Source organism: Mus caroli, unplaced genomic scaffold (genome assembly GCF_978045245.1).
Source record: "Mus caroli unplaced genomic scaffold, Mus_caroli_1 scaffold_4, whole genome shotgun sequence".
NCBI classification, from domain to species: Eukaryota; Metazoa; Chordata; class Mammalia; order Rodentia; family Muridae; genus Mus; species Mus caroli.
This window is the reverse complement of record NW_028227259.1, coordinates 33,516,367-33,539,056: the sequence shown is the minus strand read 5'-3', so window position 1 is coordinate 33,539,056 and position 22,690 is coordinate 33,516,367. Positions and strand designations below refer to the sequence as shown.

Sequence of the window (22,690 nt, the reverse complement as noted above, 5' to 3'; positions counted from 1 at the left end):
CTCCAGAAGCCTGACCCTCAGGCTCAGGGCTGAGCGTTACTTCCAGCCCCCAGGGCCGAGGCACAGCCTTCCACATCATCTCATCTCCATCATCTCATCTCCAGGGAGAGGCCATGACCATCCCCATCACCGTCATGGGTCTTCAACTCACTAATGGAAAAACTATGGGCTTGGTGACCTAGCAGATGAGAGGTAAGGCAGGAATTACCTTTGCAGACGTCCTCAGAGGCTTCACTTAGTCCTTTTTTATTTCCCTTCCATCTAGAAACTTCTCTACAAATGTTGAAACTCACCTCAAATATCAGTGTTCTGGAAAGATCTGACCTTCGCCGGTCAGTTGTCTCCTGTTAAGGCCTTTATGGCATTAGACTGTAACAGTTCATTGGCATGTCTCTTAAAAGTGATATTTTTGATCCTTTCCAAAAGTCACTCTTCACTTCTGTGCTTCCGTAATAAGGAGACAGCATAATGTAATTATATAATCTAGGCTGTATATTGAGTTGTTTATAACTACTTGATAGTACATTAACCCCTTTCATTGAAAAGCTTATAACATCCTTGAACAAATTTCTGATTTCTGTCTAAGGGTTGAGTAGTGGGAAAGGAGTTATTGAGTTAAAAGGAAAGGAAAAATGTATGTGGTGTGTGTGTGTGTGTGTGTGTGTGTGCCTTTGGTGACTTGCATGTGGACATCAGAGATGTGAGAACTGGTTCCCTCCCTCCTTTATGCAGGTCCCAGGGATTGAACTCAGGTGGGCACGCTTCGCGACAGGCACTTTCACCCAAGGACCCATCTAACTGGCCCTGAATATGCATATTTTAAACTTTCCCAACTCAGCTCTTTTCCTTTTCTTTTCTTTTCTTTTCTTTTCTTTTCTTTTCTTTTCTTTTCTTTTCTTTTCTTTTCTCTTCTTTCTTTCTTTTTGTTCTTTCTTTCTTTCTTTTTTCTTTTTTTGTTTTTTTTTCTAGACAGAGTTTCTCTGTATAGCCCTGGCTGTCCTGGAACTCTCTCTGTAGACCAGGCTGACCTCGAACTCAGAAGTCCACCTGCCTCTGCCTCCCAAGTGCTGGGATTAAAGGCGTGGGCCACCACACCCTGCCCAACTCGGTTCTTTTAAGATTTATTTATTTATTGTGCGTGGTGCTTTGCCTGAATGCATGTATACCACGTGTATGCTTGGTGCTTGAAGAAGTCATGAGAGAACATCAGATTCCCTGGAATTGCAGTTATAGGGGGTTGTAAATCTGTGGGTGCTGGGAACTGAACCTGGGTCCTCTTCCAAAGCAACAAGCACAGCTGGGCTTCGTGGTGCATGCCTGTGGTCCCAGCACTTGGGAGGCAGAAGCTGGCATCTATGCGTGTGGCATTAGCCTGGTCTACATAGTGAGTTCCAAGACAGCCAGAGCTACATAGTGAGACCCTGTCTGAGAAAAAAACAAACCACCAAAAACAAGCCAAAAAACAAACAAACAAAAAGAATGGGTAAAGCCAACTCTTAGATGTCAATCTCCTTTCCTCCTTTAGTGAGTTCTGACGATCCAACACAGGCCTTTAGGCTTTCTTTACAGCAGGTGTTTTTACCCACTGTGTTTGTTACCTTGCTGGCCCCAAACTGACTGTTTTTTAAGCTATTGGTCCATATTGTTAACTTTTCTTCTTCTTCTTCTTCTTCTTCTTCTTCTTCTTCTTCTTCTTCTTCTTCTTCTTCTTCTTCTTCTTCTTCTTCTTCTTCTTCTTCTTCTTCGGATTTTTGAGACAGGGTTTCTTGTGTAGCTCTGGCTGTCCTGGAACTCACTCTGTAGACCAGGCTGGCCTCGAACTCAGAAATCCGCCTGCCTCTGCCTCCCAAGTGCTAGGATTAAAGGCGTGTGCCACCACTGCCCAGCTATTGTTAACTTTCTTACTAGAGTGGTTCCGAAGGTACCATTTTATATCCCCACCTGCCAACATGGGAAGGGACACTTGTCTCCACCTGGCCAGACTTCTTGTCATCCCTCACAGGAGACAGTATTTGTAATGCTGCCTTCCTTTGCAGAGGAGGGTTCTCAGTGCTCGCTGGAACATGGAATTGAGCAAGCTTTATTCCTCGTCCCTGCTCATCACCCCTTGCGTAGCTTGTATTCTTCATTACAGCTGTTCTTGCTGTTGACTTTCTCTCCCAGGTTTTAAGTGTTAGGTCGATGCTCCATGGCTGAGATGCCGGTCACCTAGGCAAGCATACTTACCAAATCCATGGGGTTGGGTCAGATGAGTTTTGAGGTTACCCACCCAAGCAGGAAAGGGGAAGCTGTTCATGTACTTGTTTGTGCTGAGTTTGATTTTCTAACCTCGATTTTCAACAACACCATTGCCAATAGAAACAATGAGACATAGCAGCTCCCATGTGACCCGCAGGGAGGGAGAGCAACAGGCAGAGCCATGTGCACTTTGAGTGGATTCCCTCCCTCTGTTTTTCAGGCCGGCGTGGCTCTGCCCTTCCTCTTTCTTCAGGGTCTTGGAGAAGTGTTGTACTGTTTTCTCTGGGGTTTACCTCTCTTCTTTTTTTTTTTTTTATTAGGTATTTTCCTCATTTACATTTCCAATGCTATCCAAAAAGTCCCCAATACACTCCCCCCCCTCACTTCCCTACCTACCCACTCCCACTTTTTGGCCCTGGCGTTCCCCTGTACTGGGGCATATAAAGTTTGCAAGTCCAATGGGCCTCTCTTTCCAGTGATGGCTGACTAGGCCATCTTTTGATACATATGCAGCTGGAGTCAAGAGCTCTGGGGTACTGGTTAGTTCATCATGTTGTTCCCCCTATAGGGTTGCATATCTCTTTAACTCCTTGGGTACTTTCTCTAGCTTCTCCATTGGGGGCCCTGTGATCCATCCAATAGCTGACTGTGAGCATCCACTTCTGTGTTTGCTAGGCCCCGGCATTGTCTCACAAGAGACAGCTATATCTGGGTCCTTTCAGCAAAATCTTGCTAGTGTATGCAATGGTGTCTGCGTTTGGAAGCTGATTATGGGATGGATCCCTGGATATGGCAGTCTTTAGATGGTCCATCCTTTCGTCACAGCTCCAAACTTTATCTCTGTAACTCTTTCCATGGGTGTTTTGTTCCCAGTTCTAAGAAGGGGCACAGTGTCCACACTTTGGTCTTCGTTCTTCTTGAGTTTCATGCATTTAACAAATTGTATCTTATATCTTGGGTATCCTAAGTTTTTGGGCTAATATCCACTTATCAGTGAGTATATATTGTGTGAGTTCCTTTGTGATTGTGTTACCTCACTCAGAATGATGCCCTCCAGGTCCATCCATTTGCCTAGGAATTTCATAAATTCATTCCTTTTAATAGCTGAGTAGTACTCCATTGTGTATCCTGTCACTTCTTTGAGAACTGTGTTTTCACTGACCTTGTCATTTTCTCTGCCTAGAGGGCTCTTTCCTGGATTCTTCCCAAACTTTACATTTCATCCTCATAGGTCTCAGGAGCTTGCTTCCTCAGACAGGGTTGTTTTCAAGGCAGGGTTTCTCTGCGCATCCCTGGCTGTCCTAGAATTCACTCTGTAGACCAAGCTGGCCTTGGACTCACACAGTTGGGACTAAAGGTGTGTGCCACCATGCCTGGCTTTAGACAAGGTTTTAAACGGAGTTCTCCTTCTCCTTATCTACATCACAACCTGACACAGACAGACAGACAGACAGACACACACACACACACATTATTTTCATATTAATTTGTTTAATGTTTGACTTTCTCAATTGACAATGCCCATAAGGGCACGGACCTTGTTGGTTTGTACCTCCAGTACTTACAGCTAGGCCTGGCTCATAGTGAGTGAATTCATGATTTGTTGAATGAGCTAAAACTAAAGGACCTTCCTCCCAATAGAATGTAAGCCTGGAGGTTGGCCAGCAAAAACTGCCTGTGCTAGAAGCTGGAGAAGTGGACAAGATGACAGAGTATCTTTCCCCATACCGTTCTAGAGGTGAAAACCTGGGGGTGGGGCGCGTGACAGATAACATGTCACATGTTCCTGAGCTCCTTAGTTCCTAGTATTCTTCCAGCTCTTCATACAGTTACTGGGATACTGAAGGTGATCAATGAATGCCATTGGTTGAAGGAAAGAGCACCTTTACCCAACCATTTCTGAGCTCCGAGACACGGATACACTTGTACAGACAGCATGACTGCAACCCTGCTGTACCAAGACGGGCCCTGGCAGAGAATCAGTAAACATCCTTCAAGTCTTGCCGGAAGCTGCAGAATGTGATTTCTTTTTATGCACACCCTCTGGCATCCTAATCCATCCCAGTCTGTGGCCCTCGAAAGAGCCTTTAGTTCTTGTGATGCCCTGCTCCGAATAAAAAAATAGGGCAGCCTGGCAGCCGCCGAGTGTTGGGACAGAGTAGGCAAGAGAGCCTGGCGTGCTGTGACCCGAGGCTTCTATGCACTGCTTTCCAGACAGCACAGCGCTTTTGATGGCTTCTCAGGAGCCTGCAAGTCAGGTGCTAGATCCCTCTTCTGGCTCTGGTTCTAACAAGCCATGTGATCTCAAACGGATCCCTGCACCTCTGAACCTTCTCTTCTTCTATGAAATCACTTGCTACTCCCACTTGACCCCAAAACTTAGATTTGCTTGCAAAAATAATAGGAAAAGAAACAACAAAATCAACTCGTCAAGAGATGACCACAGGTTCCGTTTTCCAGAATTTTTTGTCTTCCTGTCACACACCTTGAGTCAGTGAGCTTACCCGACAGCCCACTCAAGCAGCCATTTGGTCCTGTTTGAAGAAACAGTGAAGCATCCCTTGTTTATCCACAAACAAAAAAACACTGTAGTCACATAGCTAGAATACACACATATACAAGACAGCAGACACTGGCATATTTATATATATATATATATATATATATATATATATATATATATATGAACATATGTAATTGGAGAGAAAGAGAGCGATCATAATCTGTCACATCCAACAAGCCAGTTCTAGAATTACAGGTTCTGAGCTGAAGAGATTTCATTGCAACCGTGGTCCCTTTATTTCCTAACTGAAGCACATATTTTCCAAAGAGAAGGACCAAAAACAAAAACAAACAAACAAACAAACAAACAAACAAAAAGCAGGGCGTGGTAGCACACGCCTTTAATCCCAGCACTTGGGAGGCAGAGGCAGGCAGATTTCTGAGTTCGAGGCCAGCCTGGTCTACAAAGTGAGTTCCAGGACAGCCAGAGCTACACAGAGAAACCCTGTCTCGGAACACAAAAACAAAGAGAAGGACCGAGCTACTGAGAGTCACCCGGTGGTGTCCAAACTCAGTCTCCTGACTCCAACTTAGGGTCTGTGCAATGACTGCCCACTGTGGTTTCTGTCCTGTATTAGTCAGGGTGAAGTTTCTAAAGCAACACTTCTCAACCTGAGGGTCGAAACTCCGTTGGGGGTTGTATGATCCCTTCACAGGGGTCGCCTAAGACCATCGGAAATATCAGGTATTTACATTACGATTCCCAACAGCAGCAAAGTTACAGTTATGAAGTAGCAATGAAATAATTTTACGGCAGGGGTCACCACAACATGAGGAACTGTATTAAAGGATCGCAGCATTAGGAGGGTTGAAAACCACTGGTCTAGAGTGACAGAACTGATAGAAAAAAAATATGATACAATGTATATATTCATATAGGACATATATAAAGGATAATGTTAGGAATATCAATAATATATGATGTATATTACATTAGGTTTATATATAATATATATGATTAATATATATTAGGTTAGAATATTATTCTCATATATACATGAGATTTATTAGAGTGGTTTACAGGTTTTGGTCCCACTGTTAGGGGAAGGTTTCTGAAATAAGCCCTCCAATGTGAATGCAAGAAGAAAGACGCCAGCAGTAGACATAAGCTAAGATAGCTACTGAAAGTCTTTGGTCCTGGATGCAGTTTGTGTTCTCATTTTATATTCCACATTTATAAAGCACAAGGTGGGGCAGCCAAGCAACCAAGATTTTACAGAATAGCAGTCATCAGGTTGTCAGGGACCCACGGTCTGAGCTGGTTTTCCAGGTCATTCTGCTTTTGGTAGCGAGTGAAGTCATGCTTCGTAGGTAGGCAGTCCAAGTAGAGCTTTAAGCAGACCACTAGTAAATCAGCATCTAATAATTGGTCTTTTCTACCTTATTCTGCTTCACAACTATTCTAACAATGGCAGTGTCAAGACTGAATGCCTAAGGATCCAGGAGCTGCTCAGGAGGTTCCTTATCTCAGCTGCTCTTCAGTAGACACCGGAATTTAAAAAAAAAAAAAAAAAAAAGTAGGCTCTAATGCCAGTGTAGGAATGAACTTTCCAGAGAGCAAGGGGAAGCAGGAGAGAGCAAAGGCTTCCTTCTTCCTTGCCCTTTGTATAGGCTGCCAGCAGAAGGTCTGGTCTAGGTTTAAAGTAGATCTTCCCATCTCAGAAGATCCAGATTTAGGGTGGGTCTTTCCCACTTCAAATGATTCAATCATGGAAAATTTCTTGGCTGGAGAGATAGCTCTGCAGTTAAGAGCACTGGCTGTTCTTCCAGATGTCCTGAGTTCAATTCCCAGCAACCACATGGAAGCTTACAACCGTCTATAACCAGTATTCCCATGGGAATGCCCTCTTCTGGTGTGCAGATATACGTGCAGACAAATTCTCATATATGTAAACAGATAAATTCTTAAATAAACAAATGAACAAAACAAGAAAAAAATCAAGAAAAATTCCTCCTTTGTCCAGAAAAAAAAAATAAAAAATTAAACTAAAAGCTAAAAATTAAAAGTTGGGTTTTAGTGGATTCCAATTGTAGTCAAATGGGCAACCAAGGATAGCTATCACATATCCCAATGATAAACTCTCCATCTTGGGGCAGGAGAGACGTCTCAGTGTCTAAGAGTGCTTTCTGCTCTTCCAGAGGTTGAGTTTACTTCCCAGCACTTCTGTAGGGAGATTCATAACCACTTATAACTCTAGCTCCACAGAATCTGACGCCATCTTGTGGCCCTCCATGACCATCTGCACACACACACACAGAGAAAGAGGGAGAGGGAGGAGAGGGGGAGAAGGAGAGGGAGAGGGAGGGGGAGGGAGGAGAGGAAGGAGAGGGAGAGGGAGGAGGAGGGGGAGGAGGAGGAGAGGGAGAGAGGGAGGAGGGGGAGGAGAGGGCGAGGGAAAGTACCTCTAGAGTCTAGAGACAGACCTAACTTGTGAATGGTATTCACGTTCTCTTGTGGGTCATGTCACATGATACTTCTCTTTTCCTGAAGGCCTATGTACAACAGGTGACTGGAAAGCCCTTCAACCCAGTTTTGTCCCTCTGTTCTCCCAAGGACAGATATCTCAGGTGCAGAGATGGAGGGTTTCCAGTTGGAGAGGCTGCTTCAAGTCTCTGCTCTCTGTGACCCAAGCCACGCATGCTTGACTCAAGACAACAGTACACCTGCTTCATACTGAGGGGACAATGGTAACTGTCTCTGTGGGTTGCTGCTTTAATTGAATTTTTTGTTTTGTTTTGTTTTTTGTTTTGTTTTTCGAGACAGGGTTTCTCTGTATAGCCCTGGCTGTCCTGGAACTCATTTTGTAGACCAGGCTGGCCTTGAACTCAGAAATCCACCAGCCTCTGCCTCCCGAGTGCTGGGATTAAAGGCGTGCGCCACCACACCTGGCTTAATTGAATTCTTAACCTGAATGGTTTTTGGCACATGTGTGGAGGTCAAAGGATAGCTGTGGGAGTTGGTTCTCTTGTCCCATCATGTAGGCCTTGGGAATAGAACTCAGGTCACCAGGCTTGCCAGCTGGTGCCTTTAACAGCTGAGACATCTCTCTGGCCCAAGTGTGCTTTATAATAAATGTTTATTGCCTTTGTGAGACAAGATCTCATATAGCCCAGGCTAGGCTCTAACTCTCTGTATAGTCGAGGATGTCCCTGGACTCCTGGTCCTCCTGCATCTGCCTCCCAGATACTGGGATAACTGTGGCGTACCACCACACCCAGGGCATTTATTCTTTTTTTTTAGTGTAATAATTATTGTTACTATCATTGTAATGATGTCCTGTCCTGTCTCCTCCTGACTTCAAAAACAAAGTTGCTTTTCTCTTGACTCTAAAAATAAAGGAAAAAAATCAAATCAAGAACTCTTCTTTGAGATTTGGTAATTGTTTCTAGTGTCCTTTATTTATTTATTTATATTATTTTAAAAGGTTTATTTTATTTATGTGAGTACACTGTAGCTGTCTTCAGACACACCAGAAGAGGGCATTAGATCCCATTACAGATGGTTGTGAGCCAACATGTGGTTGCTGGGAATTGAACTCAGGATCTCTGGAAGAGCAGTCAGTGCTCTTAACCACTGAGCCATCTCTTCAGCCCAGTTTTTAGTTATTTTTATTTTGTTTGGCTTGGCTTGGTTTTTCAAGACAGAATTTCTCTGTGTAAGTTTGGCTGTCCTGGAACTCTCTTTGTAGACCAGCCTGGCCTTGAACTCACAGAATTTGCCTCTGCTTCCTGAATTCTGGGATCAAAGGCGTGGGGACCACGCTTGGCCCACCCTAGTGTCTTTCTCCGATCCCTTAGTTGTCTTTCTCCCAGGCCTTAGAACCCTGCTTCTTACTCCTCTACCTTTGTTTCACTCTGGTAATGAATTCTGTAACTCAGGACCCACTTACCCTCTGCAAACTCAGGCTCTCTTTCCCTACCTGACCATCCAACTGGTCCCTACTGTGCTCCAGCCATTTCTCTGCTATGTTTGTTGTTCTCAATCTGTGTTTTCCACCTCTTTTTCTTTATCATCAATTAACTTCAAGAAGTATCCACTAAGTACTGCTGATATGCCTAGTAGCTTAGAAACATTGCTAAGTGGCCAAATTTCTTTAAATTTTTAAAAAATATTTATTTATTTTATGTGCGAGTTTTTTGCCCACATTTATGTATGTGTGCCATGTGCATGCTTGGTGCCCATGGAGGTCAAAGAAGGCACTGGATCCCTAGGCTCTGGAGTTGCAGATGGTTATGAACCATCACAAGGGTTCAAACCTGGGTAACAAATGTGCTTAACCACTAAGCCAACTCCAGTCCTCCAGAGTCCTCTGTAATAGATCTTTTTGATCTTAGTGTGTGTGTGCGTGTGTGTGTGTGTGTATGTGTGTGTATACAGGTGTATGAATGGGTGCCTCAGGTGTATGTGTATAGATCCCCAGGAGCAGGAGTCACAGGTGGTTGTGAGCCGCCTGCCATGGGTGCTGGGAATCCAACTCTGGTCTTTTGCAGGAGCAGTAAGTGTTCTAACCTAACACCCATTTCTCCAGCCCCCAAAGTCCTTGTCCCATTGCCTAGTCTCATAACCTACTGAGACACCCACTAGCTCTTTTAACAAACAATTATCGAGTGCTGGTATGGCCATCTGTTGTAGGTGCTGGGTCTCTCAGGGTGGCTCAGTGAGTAAGGTCCATGCTTCTAAGCCTGATGACCAGAGTTCAACTCTGGGTACCACATGGAGGAAGAAAGAACCACTTCCTTCAAGGACTCTGACCTCCACCTGTGCACCGGGACACACATTTATCCACATACATACACACAATCAGCCAATCAATCACATATAGATGCTTCAAAGTTTATGTTTTGTTGGACTGTCTTATTTATTACTTTTTATTTTTAATTTTTATTATGTACTGGGTGGGTATGTGCTCATGAAGGAGTTAGAGATGGCTGCTGCTGCCTGATATAGGTGCTAGGAACTGAACTCAAGTCCTCTGGAATGTTGTGGTAAATCTCCAACCCAAATAAGCCCAGCAATGAAAACACAACTCAGTTAATATGAATACAGGCTGTGCTCCTAGATTGGGCAGATCTACCACTACACTACCATCTTCCCCATGGAAGAGACCCCTTAGAACTTGTGGTTTCTCTGGGCCATGTCTTTTGCTCCTCTTTCCTTCTTCCTCCTCCTCTGTGTCATCTCTCTCATTTTCTCCTTCTTCTATCTCCACCTTCTGCTCCACCTTCCCTTTTTTCTGCCCAATCATCAGCTCTCCTTTATTTTACAAATTAAGGTGGGAAGAAGGTTTATAGGAAATCACCTGAGTGCTGACCCATTCCTTGTTCATAACCCCTCACTAGGAAAAGAGAATTAACATCAAATATAATTAGCCCCAGGGCTATCCACAACACTGGAAGAGCAGCGGTTGAGCCTCTGTTCACCCTCACCTTGTTTTTAGACAGGGTCTCCCTGTGTATCCCAGGCTGGATTTGAACTCATAGAGATCAATCTGCCTCTGTCTCCCTGAGTACTGGGATTAAAGGCGTGTGCCATCACCTCTGTCTAAAAAAACTTTTTTTGCTTTGGTTTCTTGAGCTACTACCCCCCTGCCCCCTTTAACATTACATTGCTTATTTACTTTGTGTGCATGTGTTTACTTGTGTGCCCGCACCATTGTGTTGGTGTGAAAGTCAGAGGACACCTGGCAGTGTTTGCTTTTGTCTCCTTTGACCATGTGGTCAGGGACTGAACTCTTGTTGTCAGGTTTGGCGGGAAGTGCCTCTACAGGCTGTGCAGTCATTCTGGCTCTGTTTTGCTTTAGTTTTAAACGAGACAGGGATCTCTGTCTGCAGCCCAGACTGGCCTCAAACTCTGGATCCTCCTGCCTCAGCCTCCTGAGTGCTGACATTACAAGCAAATGACACCACATCTAGTGTGGAGCTAACATTCTTCTGTTGGACAAAAATGGTAAGAAAAGTAAGTAAAAGGCGAGAGCCGGGTCTGTAGCTCAGGAGTGGTAGGGTACTTCCCTAGCATGCACAGACTCTGAGTTTGAGACCTAATATTGTAATTTAAAAAAGGGTGTGTGTGTGAGGAAATAGGTAACTGGGATACCTGGCAAGAGTCTACTACAGTTAGAAATATGGACAAGTGCCAGTGTCCTGTGGCAGAGGCATGTCTGCTATACCGTAGCACTGTGGGACTCGAAAAAGGTGAGAGTAGCTGGTGAGCGGAAAATGAGGTCAGCATGGGCATGTGGGCTGGCAAAGGGCTTTGACCTGCACTCTATAAGAGAGAAAGCGCTGGGCATGGTGGCCCACGCCTTTAACACTTGGGAGGCAGAGGCAGGCAGATTTCTGAATTCAAGGCCAGCCTGGTCTACAAAGTGAGTTCCAGGACAGCCAGGGCTACAGAGAAACCCTGTCTCGAAAAACAAAAAAAAAAAAAATAAAACAAAACAAAAAACAGAGAGAGAAGAGAGAGAGACAGGGAGAGAGGGAGGGAGGGAGGGAGCGAGGGAGAGAGAGAGAGAGAGAGAGAGAGAGAGAGAGAGAGAGAGAGAGAGAGAACGCGCACGCGTGTGCGCACGCGCAACTAGCTGGGCGGTGGTGATGCACACCCTTAATCCCAGAATTTGGGAGGTAGAGGAGATGCGTCTTAGAGTTTAAAGACAGCCTGGTCTGCAAATCAAGGCTAGCCAGGGCTACACAGAGTGTTTTGGGAAGGAGGATGGGTGGGGGGAGAATTTGAATAAATCTGACCTTTGCTGCCTAGCTACCTGACTGGGAATAAGGGTAAGAAGAGGAGCAGCAATGAGGGGGTCACTGAGAGGTGAAGGCAGCCCCTGGGAGGGCAGGTCAGGCGTGGAGGGAGCAGGCTGTGCTGGCAGGTTAGCTCTGACAGGGTGGCTGCCAGGTTTGTGGTCTGAGTAAATGGAGGATGGTGGTGGTGTAGTCTGCCACTGGGGCACTGCAGGGAGAAGAGAGTTGGGGTTAGGTAGCAATCAGGAGCTCAGATTTTGTCTTAGATAGGGTTTTACTTCTGTGAACAGACACCATGACCAAGGCAACTCTTATAAGGACAACATTTAATTGGGGCTAACTTACAGGTTCAGAGATTCAGTCCATTACCATCAAGGCAGGAGCATGGCAGCATCCAGGCAGGCATGGTGCAGGAGGAGCTGAGAGTTCTACATCTTCATCTGAAAGCTGCTAGCAGAATACTGGCTTCCAGGCAGCTAGGATGAGGGGCTTCAAGCCCACACCCACAGTGACACACCTACTCCAACAGGACCACACTTTCTAATAGTGCCACTTCCTGGGCTGAGCATAAACCAACCATCACAGTTTTTAACTTTATAAAACCCGAGGCACCCCTTGCAAGACACTTGAGACATCAAGATGACACCGGGGAGGGAGTTTGGAGGGAACCATCATCCGTAGATGCCATTTACTTGGATTCATTTAAAATAAATTTCAAACATAAAATAGAATAAGATGATGGTTCCTCAGCATCCCACATCTGGCCTCCATGGCCATGGCTGTCTGTTGTTACTCGGTACTATTTAAAGGCTTAAGGCCACAGGATAGCACCATAGGAGTGATTGCCAAGTTCTGGGCTTATCCATCATTAAAAGATGGAGAAGACAAGGGGCAACAAGGAGAGAAAATAGGCTGGCAGCGAAGTAGGGAAAAAAAAAATCCCTGGAGCCAGGTGAAGAATCAAACAGTTGTTAAATGACAGTTACCGTTCAGGGTGGTGTATGTCCCGACATCAGTAGATACAGGAAGGAGGGTGTTTCATGTGAGACCTGACCTAGTTAAGAGCCAGGGAAGGCTCCCTGGGGCAGGGGAGATTTAAATTGCAGGCTCTTGTCATCCTCTTTATTACCAACTATGAGCCCGCCTCCTCTGTTGCTGCAGCCTCAGCCCACTTCTCCTGTTCGGAATGGCTTAATTGAGGACCATGTGGCAGTCACTAGTGGGGCGCTGGGGCACAGCATGCTTAGATTGCAAATTTTGCCTGAGCCCAGCTTTAATCCTGACTTCAATACTTCCACTCCCGATGGGAGCTGGTCCAGGGTGGACTTTTAACCTGGATACCCTGCAGTTTCTAGTCTGTTCTGACGGAGGCCCTCTGGAATCTGGCCCTGAATTGTCCTCCTGGGGATATCTAGAGCTTCCTGCATCACTCGAGCTTTTGGGACTAAGAAATGAACGAGTCACCTTAGGGAAGATTGCTAGAGAGGGCACAGCAGGGCAGGTAGCTGGACATGTCCGTGAATCAGTATTGCACTGCTTTAACAAACGACCATAGAAGAGAACTCTCTAGAAATTATTAGGAGAGGGAGCATGTCTGCCTCACCCATCAGGTGATTCCCCAGATAGAGTGGCAGTGGACGGGGTAGGTAGGAGGCATGTTGACCAAACTTGACAGTTCCATTAAGGGACACCAGCCTTAGGCTGACCTTCCAACATCATCTCCAAGTACAGCACGATCCCCCATGTCTGTGATCCATACAGACCCTGTGCAAAATTCCGGTAGGGCCTCTTGGTGGCTCCCAGAGAAACAGGCACAAACAAGGGGTTTACTGCCAAGCTTTTCTTAGGTAGCTTCCCAAGCGAAGGCAACTGTAGGTCTTCCCCCGGCTGGCTCTGGAGGCGGTGCATTCGGCAGCCAGATACACAATGAGGCTGTCATCCATCCGCCTCGACGTTCCTTTCATTTCCAGGCCTGCTGGCTTCCCACCCGGTGGCGGGTCCGGCACGTGCCAATATCCGCGCCCCCTCCAGGGCAGTCCGGGATGCTCTGCGCGCGCTACGGGCTGCCCAGGAAGGGAAATCCCCAGAGGAAGCCATTGTTGTCTTGTTCCCTGTTGTCGTCATCGACCGAGGCGTGTCTAAATCGGTTCCCCATTCTGGAGCTCGCCCGGGCCGCTGGGGGCGAGGCTAGTATAGCCATATCTGAAGTGCAGCATCTTGCTCTTTGGCCACTCCAGCACCAGCGCGATTGGAATCAGGGGGGCTCCAGGGCAAGCAGCGAATTTAGAAAACCGACGGCGCTCGGCATGGTGTGCTCGCTGGCTTAGCTGGACAGGGACATAATTTCCACCTTGGCTCTGACGTGAGCCAACAAGGTGACCTTGCTTGGTGGCTCTCCTCAGTTTGTCCTCCTGAGACGCAAGCTGAGGCCCTCAAGACCATTGCAGAGGTTAAAAGGAGAGCGCCCCCATTGGTCCAGACACCGTCGCACAGGGAAGGTGGACAGTGGCCTCAGGCGCGCGTGGGCGTAGGCCCGCGCCTAGGACGTGCAGGCTGGATTTTCTGCTCTGCTTCTCCGCTCAATACCACCATCCCTTTGCGCACGCCGCCCGCAAATCTGGCGCGAACCTAGCCGCACTCTCCCCTGCCGGAACAGCCTGCCCGTTTTAAGCCTCACCTCCTCCGCGAAGCTCTCCCGCCTTAACCCCATCACTTCCAGACACTGTGTGGCGCGCTCGCTGTGTCTTTGACTTTCTCATTTGTGTTTTGTTTGGTTTGCCTTTTGGAAATGCACACACGATCTCCTTGTTTGGAACGACCATGCTGAGGGCAGGTATTCAATCAGGGCCTTAAATTCAGAAGGCTCAGTGTGTTCCAAAGGATGCGGTTGGTGGGTTTTTTGCCTGGGTTCACTACCCCCACCCCCCAAAGCGCTCTTTCCGTCCTTGCTCTCTCCCCTCCTCCCACCGCCCCTCCTCTTCACAGACTGTCACAGCTGAAAGTGTACAATCCAATTCTCCTCTCCTTTCATCCTACAGTGGCGGCAGGTGCGAGGAGTAGAGAGCACTGAGCATTTAAAGTTTCGACTTCAGCCTTGGCCACCGACGGCTTGTAAGTGAGTCCTTTCTCTGGGCCGTTGTCTTTCCCCAAACGAGCACCGCGTTACAGTTAAGTAGGTAAGGAAGGAGTTACCTGCTGACAAATCGAACAAGCAGCGTCCCTCGATAAACAGTGACCGTGGACCCTCGAGAGGTGACAGAGCACCTCCGGCCGCCCGAACCTCCTTATGAGGAGGTTAGGTAACCCAGGCTCTTCAACTGTTAGCCCGGCGCTAATCGGACTCTCAGGTGGGGGAAAGGATGGGGCATCTGCTCCAGGTCACGTGGCATTGTATGCTTCTGGGACTTAGCTTACTCGTCTGGAAAGTAAGGATAATATATGGGTTGAAGGACATCATGAAGGTTTTTGTTACCAAAAGTCCCTGAAAACACATACACACACACACACACACACACACATATGATAATTAGCGGTACAGTGCTTGGCAGCAGATTTTGCTCATGCATTCCTATTCCAGAGCCTCCACAGTGGGATTGCTGGCTGGAGTCCTTAGAGTTGTTTGGGAATATGTCACTGCTCACCCCAGATTCTCTCTGTTTTTCTCCAGATCGATTTGGCACCTGTTTCTACCTCCTTGTGGGGGCCAGAGCAACAGAATGATTGGGCGGTGGGGCAACGTCACTAAGCCGGCATGCATAGGGCAGTGTTCCTTCAAAAAGTTTGATGTCAGAGGGGTCCCTAGGTGTGAAGAGCCAGTCTGGGAACTGGTGGGGGGGGACTTGGGGAGAGGACGCTGTGCCGGTTCACCACCACTATAACCTCCACCCCACCCCATCTCACAATTTGGCGCGGGGTGGGGGGGAATGGACTTTGGATTTGGGGGCGGGTCCTGGAGGCGGGTTTTAGGCGTGGGAGATTGAGACTGGGGAGCCTGGAGGCGGGGTTTGGGGAGCTCGCCCTACTTGGGGCGGGGCTCCCGCGGCCGCGGGCTCTGCAGTTCGGACTCCGAGCGCCACAGTCGCCGCAGTTCCCTCCACACTGGTGGCCCAGCGGGGAGTCCGAGTGGTCCTTGGACCGCTCGGATTTGGCGCAAGGCCTGCCACGCCTCTCCCCCTCTGTGCGGCCTAGACGGTCCGGGCAGTGGGGACATGGAGCCTTCTCCGGCCACCGGAGGCTCGGAGACCACCCGCCTAGTGAGTGCCCGAGACCGCAGCAGCGCCGGCGGCGGCCTGCGATTGAAGAGGTAGGACAGACCTGGGCTGGCCCTCAGCCCGGGGGGCGCCAGACTGATGCCATCGGTCCATTTCGTTGTCTCCCATGGCGCGGGCCCGGCCCGCCTCCCCAGCTCCCCGCGGCCCCCCAACTTCGCGACGCCGATCTGCCGGCCGCAGACAGCCCCACTCCCCACCTCTGCCGCGACACCCCAAGTTCTCCTGGCCCGGCAAAGCAAGTCCCCTGCCGCGGCGCCCTCAGCCTCCTGACCCCTGCGCCGCCTCCGCCGCTCCGTCGGACCGAGCGGGCCAGGTGCGGGGATGTCCGCATTGCTCCGTGCGCCTCGCCTCCGGGCATCGGAATCCCAGCTTTAGGCCCCGGACCCTTCTCTCCGTACCCCGGTTTCAGGGCGCCCCATCCAGCAGCGGCCAGTTGTGGGTTCCGGCCCTGGGGATCCGCCCGGGCTCAGCGGGCAGCCGCAAGGAGCGAGGGGGCGGCGAGGAAGGAGCAGGTGCGGGATGGGCGGCGGGGGGTATTCCCGGCTCCGCACAGACGGGGCCGGGGGCGGCGAGGTGTGAGATGAGGCGCGGAGCGGCCGGGACAGCGGGCCGGGGGCGGCAGCAGAACCTCCCCCGCACCCTGCGGGCCTCCCGCCGCTCGCCGCTCGTCGCTGGCTCCGTCTGCCCTGCCATCTCCGGGTGGCCACCGCGACAGGCCCTCCCTGGCCACCTCCTCTGGCCATTTTGTCTTGAAAGAGACTGTCTGTTTGTCTCTGAGATTTGACAGGGTCTCAGGCTTTTTTTCCCCCCTTCTGTTCTTTCATTCTTTCTATTCTCCCTCCCCAGTCTTCTTTTGTCTCTGATGTGGTCTTCTGTGTCACCAATTCTTTCCTTGGGAGGGGACCTTAAACCTGAGTGGGTGGGGAATGGGGGAGCAGAGAAGGGCTGCAGGCAACTATAGTGGTGGGCAGCTTGTGGGGCTCCAGCTGTGTCCCTGGCATCTATTCCTGTAGCCTTTGACTTGGCATCAACCTCTCTTACTCGCCCAAGGGATACCCGAGGCCTCACTGTTTCCCCCACGCTAGATATCGTTTTCATGTTTGTCGGGGAATTTCAGAAAGCTAGGGAAAGAAACAGCCGCTAGCCCTGGACAAAACGTAGTCACACCTCCACACCCCAGCAGAGAGGCCCTTTAGTGCCCACTTGATGCCGAACAAAAGGAGGCAGCCTGTTGATGGGCAGCTACATTGATGGCTTGCTGCGTTGCACCTTACAAGCCCGAGGAAGGTGACTTACCACAGCCCCCAGACTGCCCAGCATGGTTCCTGACACTGCATCCTGATCTCCTGGGCCATTTCCGCCTTCATATGACCATTAGTCACCAAACCCTGCAGGATTTTCGTAGGCTCGGCCTGTTTACCTGACCCTCCTATGATAGTGCCTGGCAGAGCGGCTTGACACTTCTGTGTCCTCTTTCTCCCAATCCACCATCAAGGTCATTTCAACATGAAGATATTTGCTCTGCCAATGAGGGGTTCTGTTCTTTCCATCCTTTGAGCCCTTTGCTTCAGCCCTTCACCCAGCACCCTGCTTAAACGCCAAGCTGCAAACCTTGACATCACAATCCCACCTGTCAGGAGTGGCTTCTAGGGCTTCTGTCTTCCTTGGATGCCCTCCCTGTTCATCCCCATTATATTAGGTTCCTCCCTCCCCTGTGCCCTACAGTGATTTGTTCAGACCCCCAGCCCCACCCCGCCCCAGCTTCTCCCTGGTAGAAGTCATACAGTTATGTCCCACTAGACTGGGCTCCTTGTTTGCATAGTAGGTGGCATAGCTCATGGAACAGAGATGGGCTCTGAAGCCACTGTGGCCTCCCTGTGTCATCTGGGAGCACCTGAGTCATGTGCACTCACTCTCTGTCTGGGAAAGGGCTTTCCACTGGGGAAGTGAACCTACCTCCCCCCATCTAGAGTATCCCCGATAACCGCTGGATATTCCCAACCTGGGTTCATCCCTTCCACAGCGTTCTCTTCAGCCAGATGGTTCCCAGGGCCCCTTCCCTTTTGCTGTGGGATCTATCTACTCTAGAGCTATCCCTTCCCTCAGGGGTCCTTATTCCTCCTGTCTTTCAGGCCTGTCTTCTGTGCCAAGGACCTTTATTCTTTCTGCTCTTTCCTTGCAGAGGTTCAGGGAGAGAGAACTGGGCTAGAATAAACCCAAACAGTCAGTTTGAGCCCTGCCTGTGACATTCCTGAGTAAGGCCCATCACTATTGTCAAGGGATGTGTGGGCTGACTGGGCCCCAGGTAACCTGGGCAGGACTCTAAATCCAGTGTTCCTTTCAAAGGACCTCACTTGCATCTCCTGTCTTGAGAGGAAGAGACAGACAGTTTGGGGACTGAGGCACTGGAGCAAGACTGCTTGCCTGTGCCCTGTTCTCGTACCAGATTTCTTCCGTGTTTCTCTGGCACTTGGACCCGTCTCTGTCTCAGTCCTCCACATTTCTCCAGGCCCTTCTGTGGTTCCTGCCATCTCCCCACTAGAACTCACTTGAGAATGCCGGAATTCCCCAGGGAGCAACATCTGTCTTATGCAGTGTACCACTGTGTTGAGTCCATGTGTGTCCCACTCACTAAGAACCCTCATCACCCAAGAAGAGCATCCACTCGCTCGCTCACTCGCTCGCTCGCTCTGCAATCCTGAGCCGCCTCTACATAGATGTTTGTCAGTGTCTAGTCTCAGCTCCCTCACCTGCCAGCTGTGTGCCCCTACCACTTCTTTTCCCCAATGAGCCTCACATTTCACCTTCATTTGTTAAAACATTAGACCACACTGCTGTAACATACTTTGCAGATACTGAATTCTGTGGCCTTGTGTGTGGGAGGAGAGAGGCTGGGTCTGGCTGTTCAGTAGAGCTTCGCATGCCTGCAAAGCTTTGGGCATAATGGGTCTAGCAAAGGGGCAGAGATGAGCGCATCTGCTGAGGCAGGCACTGCGAGTGACCAGGTCAGGCTCCCGGGTGAACGTGTTGCCTGCCTCAGTCTTTTCACAGAGCCCTCAGAGCCCCTGCCTGAGGAGCCCAAGCTTGAGGGGATGGCCTTCCACCACTGCCACAAGGACCCCATGCCTCAGTCAGGCCTCTCTCCAGAGAGGGTGCAAGCCCGGAGGCAGCTGTATGCCGCCTGCGCTGTGTGCTTCATCTTCATGGCCGGGGAGGTGGTTGGTAAGTTGGGGGACACCCGTCCAGTCCCATATTCCGTACTTCCTAGGCCACTCTCCACCAAGAACCCTTGGTTTCCTGGATAGAGAAGCAAGGAAGAGAAAGACAGGGAGCATCTAGAAGGGTGGGCACGGCTCCTTCCCGGGAAGGAGCATGTGGCACAGCTCGGCCAAGCCCCATATAAAGTAGCCCTTAATAACCAGCCTCCTGTTATGAAAATCAAGTCTATTGTTATGGAGAGACTAGAAACAATACCTGTGAGAGAACCGTAGCTAGTTTGTGTCCCCTCCTTCTTTTTCATACCTACGCATTCGAACTGCCTGTTTCCTGGAACCAGGCTATACATTTCCCCTTGCAGGTGGGTATTTAGCACACAGCTTGGCCATCATGACTGATGCCGCCCACTTGCTGGCAGACATAGGCAGCATGATGGCCAGCCTCTTTTCCCTCTGGCTTTCCACTCGGCCAGCCACCCGCACCATGACCTTTGGCTGGCACCGCTCAGGTAAGCCCTTGTATGATTTGGTGCCCCTCTGGCTCTGCCAGTGCCTTAGGGCCCTGATCTGATTGCTTGTGTCCTCTGCAGAGACTCTGGGAGCTTTGGCCTCTGTGGTCTCCCTCTGGATAGTCACTGGCATCCTCCTGTACCTGGCCTTCCTCCGCCTGCTTCATAGTGACTATCACATTGAGGCGGGTGCCATGCTCCTGACTGCCAGCATCGCTGTCTGTGCCAATCTGCTGTAGGTCCGAGTGTGGAGAGGGCACCATGTAGGGTCCAGGGTGAGAGGGTCGTCTAATAGGATGGCAGAGCTTGTGTGTGTGTGTGTGTGTGTGTGTGCCCGAGTGTGTTCTGTTGTCGTCATTGGATATGCCTGAAAGGGAGTGGGAGAGAGACAGTTTGGCCAGGAGATGTCTGTTGAGGGCCTCCTGAATGCTAGCCCTGCTCAGGTACTTTTACTAGTATGGTCTTAAACTTAAGTCTCTCAATTCCTGGGTGCTAGTCTCCTAGTACCTGTTAATGTAGAAGATACGACCAGGGAGTCAAGTGACAGTTTAAATAGTAGGGCCAGACATGCATCCCCACCTCTGGCCCTATGTCCAGTATCTTTTATTCCTGACAGCATAACTTTTCTCTGTCAGGTAATGCTATTTTCTTTCTGGGATGGGAAAGAGGTAGAGGTGGGTACTGTATGGGGAGGTGAGTGGGGCCAAGAACAGGCCGTCTGCCTGAACCGCTCTCCTCCTTCAGAATGGCCTTTGTGCTGCACCAGACTGGAGCCCCCCACAGCCATGGATCTACGGGTGCAGAGTATGCACCTCTAGAGGAGGGGCATGGATATCCAATGTCCCTGGGAAACACGAGTGTCCGGGCTGCCTTTGTGCATGTGCTGGGAGATCTCCTTCAGAGCCTTGGGGTCCTGGCTGCCTCGATCCTCATCTACTTCAAGGTACTGTAATGGTGGCATCTCTGTCTCCCTCCCCTATGTGCATCCCCTCCCTCCTGGTACCCCGCTGCCTCCCTTATCCACTTCCAGGGCCTCTCCCAGCTTTGGGGTGTGTCTCCTTTCCCCTCTGCAAGAGTCCCAGGGTGCCTTCAGGTGTGAGCCTCCTCTGAGCCATCACGGCTTCTTTGTCTCTCCAGCCTCAGTACAAGGTAGCTGACCCCATCAGCACCTTCCTCTTCTCCATCTGTGCCCTTGGGTCCACAGCTCCTACGCTTCGAGATGTTCTCCTTGTCCTCATGGAAGGTGAATTCAGCACCGAAGCTTCCCTCCCCGGGTCTCCCTCAGCTCCCACCCCTTCTCTAAAACACTGGGAGGAGGCTGACTCTTGGGACCTATTGCCAGAAAGAAGCCCCAGGCTCACGGGGTGGGTGAGAAAGGGACTGAGGACAGCGGACCCGGTGGAGCTGTTCCTGAACAGGCAGGCCATGGCAGGAACATGGCGGTGTTGCTTGCAGGCGCCCCTCGGAGTGTGGAATTTGAACCCGTAAGGGACACCTTGTTGTCAGTGCCGGGAGTCCGAGCGACCCATGATCTCCATCTGTGGGCCCTGACGCTTACTTACCACGTTGCCTCTGCACACCTGGCTATTGGTGAGTGAGCATTAACCCAGCCAGCACCTTCTCAGAACCAGTCCCTCCGCTTCCACGGCTGGGCAGCCTGGAATACTGAGGTGTTGGTTGGTTGAGTCTGAGTCTAATGTGTGTCCAGGCTGCCCGGGTCCTTGTGCCTCAGCCTCCTGAGTTGCTGGGATTGCACTTGTGACATACTTTGCCTGTTTTGGTTTTCTTGATCTCTCTCTGTCTCTGTCTCTGTCTCTGTCTCTCCCTCTCCTTCTCTCTCTGGCACCTGCATACATACATTCTGAAGACAAGAAGGCTTGGGCATCCAGGCCTCTGAAACAGCATGGGGACAGCACCTCTAAAACCATCACCTCCAGGACCTAGTTTGGTGACTTGTGGCAGCTCTACTCAGTAGGGCTATCACATTGCTGTTTAAAGTGGTGATCATGAAGCCTGTATGGCAGCTACAGGAAATGTTGTGTAGTGTAATGCTTGAGAAAAAAAGCTGAATATAAATGATATCTACATTATGATTCAACTATTAAGACACATACACAGTGACTCACGAGCTGACAAAGGGTTTTTTGAGTTTCTCCCAGATGCAAGAAGCAATCAGAGGCATGCAATTTGGATGCCAAAAATATCATAACTTGTGGGATGTTGGATGGTAACTCAAGAGGGACAGTAAGGCAGAGTACTTGACATTTGTCCTGGGAGGACACTGGCAGGCTGCTGAAATATCTAGCCATCCACCGATGCTCAAAGGCAAAAAGGAAGAGGTGGTAGGGCACAACTGAGTGTGTTAGCATGGCCCATTGGAATGAGTCTCATGTTTTCTTGACAATTTTGTGCTGTTCATATAATGCCATATTCGGGCCTTTGGGGGTTTGCTGTGCTGGGGCCCGGCCCCTTCACTCCTTATTACAGCCCTTGGCTGTGTGGGACTCCCCGAGGACTGAGCTGCCTCTTATCAACCTTCCACAGACTCCACGGCTGACCCTGAAGCTGTCCTGGCTGAAGCCTCATCCAGGCTCTATTCCCGGTTTGGATTCTCCAGCTGCACCCTGCAGGTGGAGCAATACCAGCCTGAGATGGCCCAGTGTCTGCGCTGCCAGGAGCCCTCCCAAGCCTGAGCCTCAGCCGCACCCTCACCCCACTGCCAGGCCCAGGCTCGTGCCTGGACTCTCAGCACCTGCCTCCCAGATCAGAAGGGACCTCTCTCTCTCCATCTTCCACCTGCCAAATGCCCTAGCCCGTGCTCTGGTGGCCAAGACCAAAGTGTATATGAAGGCAATGGGGGGAGGGGAGGCTCAGATTGAATAGCTGTAAGCAGTTCAGGGGTGTGGGGCTTGTGGAAGCCCTGCCATCCGTGCTCCACATGGAGAGTCATGCTTGTCCCTCTATGATTCATATGTCCCTGTGGCTGGCTAGCTGGGGACATCTGCCTGTCTGTATGCTGTTTGTGTGTGCCTGTGCCTGGGGAGGTCATCAGGGGCCCCCCTCCCCATGTGACCCTTGCTCTGTCTATGCAGCGGCCCCAAAGCCTGCACTTTGTTTGTGTGCCCTAGTCCTGTGGTTTTGTCTGTTGTGAATG

The 22,690-nt window shown here is 49.9% G+C and overlaps 1 protein-coding gene across 3 annotated transcripts; it reads left to right on the top strand.

Annotated features, from left to right (window-relative positions):
- Window positions 1–16: 16 nt before the first annotated feature.
- Slc30a3 (solute carrier family 30 member 3) lies at window positions 17–22,390 on the top strand. 3 transcript variants are annotated; one of them, XM_021162719.3, is made up of 9 exons: window positions 17–192; window positions 14,580–14,652; window positions 18,853–19,034; window positions 19,390–19,536; window positions 19,618–19,771; window positions 20,281–20,479; window positions 20,674–20,779; window positions 20,992–21,126; window positions 22,081–22,390. In XM_021162719.3, exons 3-9 carry the CDS (start codon window positions 18,905–18,907, stop codon window positions 22,227–22,229), a joined length of 1,020 nt encoding a protein of 339 aa, XP_021018378.1. In that variant the 5' UTR covers window positions 17–192; window positions 14,580–14,652; window positions 18,853–18,904; the 3' UTR covers window positions 22,230–22,390. The 3 variants fall into 3 exon arrangements, with proteins under 3 accessions (XP_021018378.1, XP_021018380.1, XP_029332847.1); XM_021162721.3 differs by lacking the exon at window positions 17–192 and having other exon boundaries at window positions 14,584–14,656; XM_029476987.2 differs by lacking the exons at window positions 17–192; window positions 14,580–14,652 and adding an exon at window positions 15,564–15,844.
- The last annotated feature ends 300 nt before the right edge of the window (window positions 22,391–22,690 follow it).

Coding starts and splice junctions, on each gene's coding strand:
- Slc30a3 (XM_029476987.2), top strand. CDS start 15,750: ATGGAGCCTTCTCCGGCCACCGGAGGCTCGGAGACCACCCGCCTAGTG. Junction 19,772..20,280: donor GCTGTCTGTGCCAATCTGCT/GTAGGTCCGAGT, acceptor CTCCTCCTTCAG/AATGGCCTTTGTGCTGCACC. Junction 21,127..22,080: donor CTCTGCACACCTGGCTATTG/GTGAGTGAGCAT, acceptor AACCTTCCACAG/ACTCCACGGCTGACCCTGAA.